We start from the raw sequence: 12,230 nt of genomic DNA on the forward strand, positions 1-12,230 counted from the left end.
TATCTGAATGTTTAGATATGTAAATGTTTAGATATCTGAATGTTTAGATATGTAAATGTTTAGATATGTAAATGTTTAGATATCTGAATGTTTATATATCTGAATGTTTAGATATGTAAATGTTTAGATATCTGAATGTTTAGATATCTGAATGTTTAGATATGTAAATGTTTAGATATGTAAATGTTTAGATATGTAAATGTTTAGATATCTGAATGTTTAGATATGTGAATGTTAAGATATGTGAATGTTAAGATATGTGAATGTTAAGATATCTGAATGTTTAGATATGTAAATGTTTAGATATCTGAATGTTTAGATATCTGAATGTTTAGATATGTAAATGTTTAGATATCTGAATGTTTAGATATCTGAATGTTTAGATATCTGAATGTTTAGATATGTAAATGTTTAGATATGTAAATGTTTAGATATCTGAATGTTTGGATATGTGAATGTTTAGATATGTAAATGTTAAGATATGTGAATGTTTAGATATGTGAATGTTTAGATATGTAAATGTTTAGATATGTAAATGTTTAGATATGTAAATGTTTAGATATCTGAATGTTTAGATATGTAAATGTTTAGATATGTAAATGTTTAGATATGTAAATGTTTAGATATGTAAATGTTTAGATATGTAAATGTTTAGATATCTGAATGTTTAGATATGTAAATGTTTAGATATCTGAATGTTTAGATATCTGAATGTTGAGATATCTGAATGTTTAGATATCTGAATGTTTAGATATGTAAATGTTTAGATATGTAAATGTTTAGATATCTGAATGTTTAGATATCTGAATGTTTAGATATGTAAATGTTTAGATATCTGAATGTTTAGATATCTGAATGTTTAGATATGTAAATGTTTAGATATGTAAATGTTTAGATATGTAAATGTTTAGATATGTAAATGTTTAGATATGTAAATGTTTAGATATCTGAATGTTTAGATATGTAAATGTTTAGATATCTGAATGTTTAGATATGTAAATGTTTAGATATGTAAATGTTTAGATATCTGAATGTTTAGATATGTAAATGTTTAGATATGTAAATGTTTAGATATGTAAATGTTTAGATATCTGAATGTTTAGATATGTAAATGTTTAGATATCTGAATGTTTAGATATGTAAATGTTTAGATATCTGAATGTTTAGATATCTGAATGTTTAGATATGTAAATGTTTAGATATGTAAATGTTTAGATATCTGAATGTTTAGATATCTGAATGTTTAGATATGTAAATGTTTAGATATCTGAATGTTTAGATATCTGAATGTTTAGATATGTAAATGTTTAGATATGTAAATGTTGAGATATCTGAATGTTTAGATATGTAAATGTTTAGATATCTGAATGTTTAGATATGTAAATGTTTAGATATGTAAATGTTGAGATATCTGAATGTTTAGATATGTAAATGTTTAGATATCTGAATGTTTAGATATGTAAATGTTTAGATATCTGAATGTTTAGATATGTAAATGTTTAGATATCTGAATGTTTAGATATGTAAATGTTTAGATATGTAAATGTTTAGATATGTAAATGTTTAGATATGTAAATGTTTAGATATCTGAATGTTTAGATATGTAAATGTTTAGATATCTGAATGTTTAGATATCTGAATGTTTAGATATCTGAATGTTGAGATATCTGAATGTTTAGATATGTGAATGTTTAGATATGTAAATGTTTAGATATGTAAATGTTTAGATATCTGAATGTTTAGATATCTGAATGTTTAGATATGTAAATGTTTAGATATCTGAATGTTTAGATATGTAAATGTTTAGATATGTAAATGTTTAGATATCTGAATGTTTAGATATGTAAATGTTTAGATATCTGAATGTTTAGATATGTAAATGTTTAGATATGTGAATGTTTAGATATGTAAATGTTTAGATATCTGAATGTTTAGATATGTAAATGTTGAGATATCTGAATGTTTAGATATCTGAATGTTTAGATATGTAAATGTTTAGATATGTAAATGTTTAGATATGTAAATGTTTAGATATGTAAATGTTTAGATATCTGAATGTTTAGATATCTGAATGTTTAGATATCTGAATGTTTAGATATCTAAATGTTTAGATATCTGAATGTTTAGATATCTGAATGTTTAGATATCTGAATGTTTAGATATGTAAATGTTTAGATATGTGAATGTTTAGATATCTGAATGTTTAGATATGTAAATGTTTAGATATCTGAATGTTTAGATATCTGAATGTTTAGATATCTGAATGTTTAGATATGTAAATGTTTAGATATGTGAATGTTTAGATATCTGAATGTTAAGATATCTGAATGTTTAGATATGTAAATGTTTAGATATGTAAATGTTTAGATATGTAAATGTTTAGATATCTGAATGTTTAGATATGTAAATGTTTAGATATGTGAATGTTTAGATATCTGAATGTTTAGATATCTGAATGTTTAGATATGTAAATGTTTAGATATCTGAATGTTTAGATATCTGAATGTTTAGATATGTAAATGTTTAGATATCTGAATGTTTAGATATGTAAATGTTTAGATATGTAAATGTTTAGATATGTAAATGTTTAGATATGTAAATGTTTAGATATGTAAATGTTTAGATATGTAAATGTTTAGATATGTAAATGTTGGTATTATCTAAGTATGTATCAGTATATTATCTAAGTATGTATCAGTATATTATCTAAGTATGTAACAGTATATATATTATCTAAGTATGTATCAGTATATTATCTAAGTATGTAACAGTATAGTATCTAAGTATGTATCAGTATATTATCTAAGTATGTATCAGTATATTATCTAAGTATGTATCAGTATATTATCTAAGTATGTAACAGTATATTATCTAAGTATGTATCAGTATATTATCTAAGTATGTAACAGTATATATATTATCTAAGTATGTATCAGTATATTATTTATTTGGTTTGTAGGGCTCTGTAGCAATAGCTGGTGCAGCTGTACGATGGCTTAGAGACAATTTAGGTATCATCAAAGAAGCTGCTGACATAGGTGAGGTATTAATTCTTAATATAATTACACTATTGTGACATTCTGAGTTAGGTAGTTGTAAACACTTAGTAACACTTACATTCTGAGTTAGGTAGTTGTAAACACTTTGTAACACTTACATTCTGAGTTAGGTAGTTGTAAACACTTTGTAACACTTACAGTCTCAGTTAGGTAGTTGTAAACACTTTGTAACACTTTCATTCTGAATTAGCTAGTGATAAACACTTTGTAACACTTACATTCTGAGTTAGGTAGTGATAAACACTTTGTAACACTTACATTCTGAGTTAGGTAGTTGTAAACACTTTGTAACACTTACAGTCTGAGTTAGCTAGTGATAAATACTGTGTAACACTTACACTCTGAATTAGCTAGTGATAAACACTTTGTAACACTTACATTCTGAGTTAGGTAGTGATAAACACTTTGTAACACTTACATTCTGAGTTAGGTAGTGATAAACACTTTGTAACACTTACATTCTGAGTTAGGTAGTGATAAACACTTTGTAACACTTACATTCTGAGTTAGCTAGTGATAAACACTTTGTAACACTTACAGTCTGAGTTAGCTAGTGATAAATACTGTGTAACACTTACACTCTGATTTAGCTAGTGATAAACACTTTGTAACACTTACATTCTGAGTTAGCTAGTGATAAATACTTTGTAACACTTACACTCTGAGTTAGCTAGTGATAAATACTTTGTAACACTTACATTCTGAGTTAGGTAGTTGTAAACACTTTGTAACACTTACAGTCTGAGTTAGCTAGTGATAAATACTGTGTAACACTTACACTCTGATTTAGCTAGTGATAAACACTTTGTAACACTTACAGTCTGAGTTAGCTAGTGATAAATACTTTGTAACACTTACACTCTGAGTTAGCTAGTGATAAACACTTTGTAACACTTACGTTGAGTTAGCTAGTGATAAATACTTTGTAACACTTACATTCTGAATTAGCTAGTGATAAACACTTTGTAACACTTACACTCTGATTTAGCTAGTGATAAACACTTTGTAACACTTACAGTCTGAGTTAGGTAGTGATAAACACTTTGTAACACTTACAATCTGAATTAGCTAGTGATAAATACTTTGTAACACTTACATTCTCAGTTAGCTAGTGATAAACACTTTGTAACACTTACATTCTGAGTTAGCTAGTGATAAACACTTTTTAACACTTACATTCTCAGTTAGCTAGTGATAAACACTTTGTAACACTTACATTCTGAGTTAGCTAGTGATAAACACTTTTTAACACTTACATTCTCAGTTAGCTAGTGATAAACACTTTTTAACACTTACGTTCTGAGTTAGCTAGTGATAAACACTTTGTAACACTTACATTCTGAGTTAGCTAGTGATAAACACTTTTTAACACTTACATTCTGAGTTAGCTAGTGATAAACACTTTGTAACACTTACAATCTGAATTAGGTAGGGATAAGCACTTTGAAACACTTACAGTCTGAGTTAGCTAGTGATAAACACTTTGTAACACTTACGTTCTTAGTTAGCTAGTGATAAATACTTTGTAACACTGACAGTCTTAGTTAGCTAGTGATAAATACTTTGTAACACTGACAGTCTGAGTTAGCTAGTGATAAATACTTTGTAACACTTACAGTCTGAGTTAGCTAGTGATAAATACTTTGTAACACTTACACTCTGAATTAGCTAGTGATAAACACTTTGTAACACTTACGTTCTTAGTTAGCTAGTGATAAATACTTTGTAACACTGACAGTCTTAGTTAGCTAGTGATAAATACTTTGTAACACTGACAGTCTGAGTTAGCTAGTGATAAACACTTTGTAACACTTACATTCTGAGTTAGGTAGTGATAAATACTTTGTAACACTTACAGTCTGAGTTAGGTAGTGATAAACACTTTGTAACACTTACTTTCTGAATTAGGTAGTGATAAACACTTTGTAACACTTACACTCTGAGGTAGCTAGTTATAAATACTTTGTAACACTTACACTCTGAGTTAGCTAGTGATAAACACTTTGTAACACTTACACTCTGAGTTAGCTAGTGATAAATACTTTGTAACACTTACACTCTGATTTAGCTAGTGATAAATACTTTGTAACACTTACACTCTGAGTTAGCTAGTGATAAACACTTTGTAACACTTACATTCTGAGTTAGCTAGTGATAAATACTTTGTAACACTTACACTCTGAGTTAGCTAGTGATAAACACTTTGTAACACTTACATTCTGAGTTAGCTAGTGATAAACACTTTGTAACACTTACATTCTGAGTTAGCTAGTGATAAACACTTTGTAACACTTACACTCTGAGGTAGCTAGTTATAAATACTTTGTAACACTTACACTCTGAGTTAGCTAGTGATAAACACTTTGTAACACTTACACTCTGATTTAGCTAGTGATAAACACTTTGTAACACTTACACTCTGAGTTAGCTAGTGATAAATACTTTGTAACACTTACATTCTGAGTTAGCTAGTGATAAACACTTTGTAACACTTACTTTCTGAGTTAGCTAGTGATAAACACTTTGTAACACTTACGTTCTGAGTTAGCTAGTGATAAACACTTTGTAACACTTACATTCTGAATTAGCTAGTTATAAACACTTTGTAACACTTAAACTCTGAATTAGCTAGTGATAAACACTTTGTAACACTTACACTCTGAATTGGCTAGTGATAAACACTTTGTAACACTTACATTCTGAGTTAGCTAGTGATAAATACTTTGTAACACTTACATTCTGAGTTAGCTAGTGATAAACACTTTGTAACACTTACAGTCTGAGTTAGCTAGTGATAAACACTTTGTAACACTTACATTCTCAGTTAGGTAGTGATAAATACTTTGTAACACTTACATTCTGAGTTAGCTAGTGATAAACACTTTGTAACACTTACAGTCTGAGTTAGCTAGTGATAAACACTTTGTAACACTTACATTCTGAGTTAGCTAGTGATAAACACTTTGTAACACTTACAGTCTGAGTTAGGTAGTGATAAATACTTTGTAACACTTACATTCTGAGTTAGCTAGTGATAAACACTTTGTAACACTTACATTTTGAGTTAGGTAGTGATAAATACTTTGTAACACTTACATTCTGAGTTAGCTAGTGATAAATACTTTGTAACACTTACACTCTGAGTTAGGTAGTGATAAATACTTTGTAACACTTACATTCTGAGTTAGGTAGTGATAAACACTTTGTAACACTTACATTTTGAGTTAGGTAGTGATAAATACTTTGTAACACTTACACTCTGAGTTAGGTAGTGATAAATACTTTGTAACACTTACATTCTGAGTTAGGTAGTGATAAACACTTTGTAACACTTACATTCTGAATTAGCTAGTGATAAATACTTTGTAACACTTACATGTCCATACTCTCTTTGTTTGTTTGTTAACCAGTCAGTGACACTTACATACTGACAGCTATAAACTACTAGAAAATAACTTGGGTTGGTGATCACCAAGCAAAGAATTAATTATCTGTTCTTGAGGTTCAGATTTAGATGGTATAATGATCTGGCAGACTAATTATCAAAACTTGTCATTCACAGATCAAAGTTAATCACATATTTATTTTTCTTCATTTACACATGTAATCTCATCCACAAAGTATGTATGTTCAACTTACTCTACATGTCTATCGTATTGCTGATAATAAATCATTAAATGTGCCATTTTGCCATAGTTATTGTGATGTAAGATTTAAGCCTCGTTTTTTTTTTTGTGTGTGTGTGTGTGTGTGTGTTTGATAACTGTTAAAAGTAGGTTTAGGCTTCACTGTACAATCCATGAAATATCAAGTAAGAATGTAGGAATTATGGTAAACACTAAACAAACAAACAAACAAATTATTATGGTAGTCATGTTTTACTAATGTTACACATATCACTAAGCAAACAAACAAACAAATTATTATGGTAGTCATGTTTTACTAATGATACACATATCACTAAACAAACAAACAAACAAATTATTATGGTAGTCATGTTTTACAAATGATACACATATCACTAAACAAACAAACAAACAAATTATTATGGTAGTCATGTTTTACTAATGATACACATATCACTAAACAAACAAACAAACAAATTATTATGGTAGTCATGTTTTACTAATGTTACACATATCACTAAACAAACAAACAAACAAGTTGTTATGGTAGTCATGTTTTACTAATGATATACATATCACTGAACAAACAAACAAACAAGTTATTATGGTAGTCATGTTTTACTAATGATATACACATATCACTAAACAAACAAACAAACAAATTATTATGGTAGTCATGTTTTACTAATGATATACACATATCACTAAACAAACAAACAAACAAATTATTATGGTAGTCATGTTTTACTAATGTTACACATATCACTAAACAAACAAACAAACAAATTATTATGGTAGTCATGTTTTACTAATGTTACACATATCACTAAACAAACAAACAAACAAGTTGTTATGGTAGTCATGTTTTACTAATGTTACACATATCACTAAACAAACAAACAAACAAGTTGTTATGGTAGTCATGTTTTACTAATGATATACACATATCATTAAACAAACAAACAAACAAATTATTATGGAAGTCATGTTTTACTAATGTTACACATATCACTGAACAAACAAACAAACAAATGATTATGGTAGTCATGTTTTACTAATGTTACACATATCATTAAACAAACAAACAAACAAGTTATTATGGTAGTCATGTTTTACTAATGTTACACATATCACTAAACAAACAAACAAGTTGTTATGGTAGTCATGTTTTACTAATGTTACACATATCACTAAACAAACAAACAAACAAGTTATTATGGTAGTCATGTTTTACTAATGATACACATATCACTAAACAAACAAACAAACAAATTATTATGGTAGTCATGTTTTACTAATGATACACATATCACTAAACAAACAAACAAACAAGTTATTATGGAAGTCATGTTTTACTAATGATATACATATCACTAAACAAACAAACAAACAAATTATTATGGAAGTCATGTTTTACTTATGATATACACATATCTCTAAACAAACAAACAAATAAATTATTATGGAAGTCATGTTTTACTAATGATACACATATCTCTAAACAAGCAAACAAATAAATTATTATGGAAGTCATGTTTTACTAATGATACACATATCTCTAAACAATCAAACAAATAAATTATTATGGAAGTCATGTTTTACTAATGATACACATATCTCTAAACAATCAAACAAACAAATTATTATGGAAGTCATGTTTAGTCCCCGCGGACGAAGTCCGGAACGGGGATTGGGTTCCGTCTGTCCGTGCGTCCGTCCGTCCGTCCGTCCGTCCGTCCGTCCGTCCGTCCGTCCGCAGTTGTTTCTTGGAGATGCCTGGACCGCTTTTTTTCAAACTCGGTACAGGGGCAACATACTATGGCATACATATGCACGTCAATTTGTTTTATGATACAATCCAATATGGCCGCCTAGCAACCATTTTGTTTGCGAATTTTCCCTGTCTAGAGCTATAACTCAGACTTGCTTGAACAGATCTCATTCAAAGTTGGTATTAGGACAGTGTTCTATGACATACATGTGCATATTCATTGTTGTCATGATACGATCCAATATGGCCGCCTAGCAGCCATTTTGTTTGTGAATTTTCATGTCCAAAGCCATAACTCAGACATGCTTGAACAGATCTCATTCAAAGTTGGTATTAGGACAGTGTTCTATGACATACATGTGTATATCCATTTTCGTCGTGATACGATCCAATATGGCTGCCTGCCAGCCATTTTGTTTGTGAATTTTCCATGTCCAAAGCCATAACTCAGACATGCTTAAACAGATCTCATTCAAAGTTGGTATTAGGACAGTGTTTTATGACATACATGTGCATATCCATTTTCGTTGTGATACGATCCAATATGGCTGCCTGGCAGCCATTTTGTTTGCGAATTTTCATGTCCAAAGCCATAACTCAGACATGCTTGAACAGATCTCATTTAAAGTTGGTATTAGGACAGTGTTCTATGACATACATGTGTATATCCATTATCGTCGTGATACGATCCAATATGGCTGCCTGGCAGCCATTTTGTTTGTGAATTTTCCATGTCCAAAGCCATAACTCAGACTCCATTTTCATCGTGATATGATCCCCCATACCCAACCAATCCTTTATTGTTGTAGGCATATTCCATGTCCAATAAGCACACACAACATATCTAAGTCTGTTTATTTTAGGTTCACAAATGTTGTTGCGTGATCACAGTAATAATAATAATAATAATAATAATAATAATAATAATAATAATAATAATCTTTATTTATACTGGATAGTTCTTTAAGCATATAAACACTTGTCTCCCAAGAAGTCCAGTGAGGGCCATCCCTCATGGGTTCAGTGTTAATGCAGGAGGAAACCGGAGTACCCGGGGAAAACCTGCGTTGTTCGGTAGAGTCAAACTGAACGACACTCTTCTTACTTACAGCGTGGTAAATTTAATCAAACCCTGAATGGGGTTCGAACCCCGACCGCAGTGGTAAGAGGCAAGTGGTTTAACCACTCGGCCACCGACAACCCTAGTTGTGATAATTCCTTAAAACCCAATTATAGCGGGGACTATGTCATTCTCAATGACTTGTTTACTAATGTTACACATGTCACTGAACAAACAAACAAACAAACAAGTTATTATGGAAGTCATGTTTTACTAATGTTACACATATCACTAAACAAACAAACAAACAAGTTATTATGGAAGTCATGTTTTACTAATGATACATTTATCACTAAACAAACAAACAAACAAGTTATTATGGAAGTCATGTTTTACTAATGATACATATATCACTGAACAAACAAACAAAGAAGTTATTATGGATGTTATGTTTTCCTAATGTTACACATATCACTAAACAAACAAACAAACAAACAAATGATTATGGAAGTCATGTTTTACTAATGTTACACATATCACTAAACAAACAAACAAACAAGTTATTATGGAAGTCATGTTTTACTAATGATACATTTATCACTGAACAAACAAACAAACAAGTTATTATGGAAGTCATGTTTTACTAATGATACATATATCACTGAACAAACAAACAAAGAAGTTATTATGGATGTTATGTTTTCCTAATGTTACACATATCACTAAACAAACAAACAAACAAACAAATGATTATGGAAGTCATGTTTTACTAATGTTACACATATCACTAAACAAACAAACAAACAAGTTATTATGGAAGTCATGTTTTACTAATGATACATTTATCACTGAACAAACAAACAAACAAGTTATTATGGATGTCATGTTTTCCTAATGTTACACATATCACTAAACAAACAAACAAAGAAGTTATTATGGATGTCATGTTTTCCTAATGTTACACATATCACTAAACAAACAATCAAAGAAGTTATTATGGAAGTCATGTTTTACTAATGATATACGTATATTACTAAACAAATGTCAGATGTCAGTCAGGATTTAGGCCAGGTTACTCCATGGCAACAGCCCTTACACATGTTACAGATATTCTATTTAATAATATTGATCGTAAACAACTCACTGGTGCAATATTTCTAGATCTGAAGAAAGCATTCGATACAGTCAATCATGGACTGCTGCTTCAGAAACTACATCAATTTGGTATACAAGACAGTGCATTGGCATGGTTCCGTGCCTATCTAACAGTCCGTACACAAGTTGTAGAGTTAAATTCCACATTATCAGAAAGCATGGGCATTTCTTGTGGGGTACCCCAAGGTTCAATCCTGGGACCTTTATTTTTCACTCTTTATATCAATGACTTGCCGGAAACAGTTATAAAGAAATTATGTACGCAGATGACACAGCTATTTTCTATTCAGGCAAATCAGTTGCCAATATTGAAGTGACACTCACAGAGGAAATAATGCATGTCAAAGCCTTGCTTGACTCAAACAAGTTAACACTGAATAAAGTAAAACCAAGACCATGCTTTTCGGTACTTCACAAAGACTAAAATTAAGTTCAGTTTTGCAAATTCGAATACAGGGAGACCTAGTAGAGCCAGTATTTGATTTCCAATACTTAGGGGTTTGGCAGGATTCAAAATTGAAATTTTCAACACATATTTCCAAAATTTCTGCTAAAATTTCTCTAAAACTTGGTCAACTGTCGAGAATCAAACACTTTTTGCCGATGGGACTTAGGAAGATGATGTTCGATACCTTAGTCCTTCCCCATTTCAATTATGCTGTGAATGTATGGTGTAATACGAATCAAAAATATTTGAAGACACTTGAGTTCCTCCATAAACGAGCTGGTCGACTGTTCCTCGAAGTTTCCCATGATACTAGTACGGATTGGGTATATGAAAACTTGGGTTGGGTCAGCCCTCAAATGAGATGGTAACGCCAACTGGCAACACTTGTCTACAAATCCGTAACAGGCAATGCACCTAGTTACCTCACTGAAATGTTCAATCTTTCCTACCAAATTCATCTTCATAACACAAGACAGGCCAGTAAAGGTAACATATACATCCCTACAGTTAAAACGGAATATGGGAAACGGGCATTTCACTATAGTGGTGCTGTTCTATGGAACAATCTACCCCTATCCATAAGATCAGCTCCGAACTCATCGATATTTAAAAGACATCTTAAGAATGTAGTCTGGTAATGTGGATGGATATCTTTTAAAGTACACTGTGCATCTGTAACTTTTTGTCCTGGTTTGTCCCTTTGTTCAGTCCCAGTGTTCTATGACATACATGTGTATATCCATTTTCGTCGTGATACGATCCAATATGGCTGCCTGGCAGCCATTTTGTTTCCAAATTTTCCACGTCCAAAGCCATAACTCAGACGTGCTTGAACAGATCTCATTCAAGGTTGGTATTAGGACAGTGTTCTATGGCATATATGTGCATATCCATTTTCGTCATGATAAGATCCAATATGGCTGCCTGGCAGCCATTTTGTTTGTGAATTTTCCATGTCCAAAGCCATAACTCAGACATGCTTGAACAGATCTCATTCAAAGTTGGTATTAGGACAGTGTTCTATGACATACATGTGAATATCTATTTTCATCGTGATACAATCCAATATGGCTGCCTGGCAGCCATTTTGTTTTTGAGAAAATTCCATGTC

The 12,230-nt window shown here is 30.6% G+C and overlaps 1 protein-coding gene across 3 annotated transcripts in view; it reads left to right on the plus strand.

Annotated features, from left to right (window-relative positions):
- Positions 1 to 12,230, plus strand: part of LOC144440502 (glycerol kinase-like) — a 100,460-nt gene that overhangs the window by 65,594 nt on the left and 22,636 nt on the right. For all 3 annotated transcript variants that reach the window (XM_078129883.1, XM_078129885.1, XM_078129886.1), the window contains one exon: positions 2,960 to 3,038. In XM_078129883.1, coding sequence (XP_077986009.1) covers positions 2,960 to 3,038 — 79 coding nt within the window. The remainder of the gene's footprint in view (positions 1 to 2,959; positions 3,039 to 12,230) is intronic.

This window comes from Glandiceps talaboti, chromosome 9, assembly GCF_964340395.1.
Source record: "Glandiceps talaboti chromosome 9, keGlaTala1.1, whole genome shotgun sequence".
NCBI lineage: Eukaryota > Metazoa > Hemichordata > Enteropneusta > Spengelidae > Glandiceps > Glandiceps talaboti.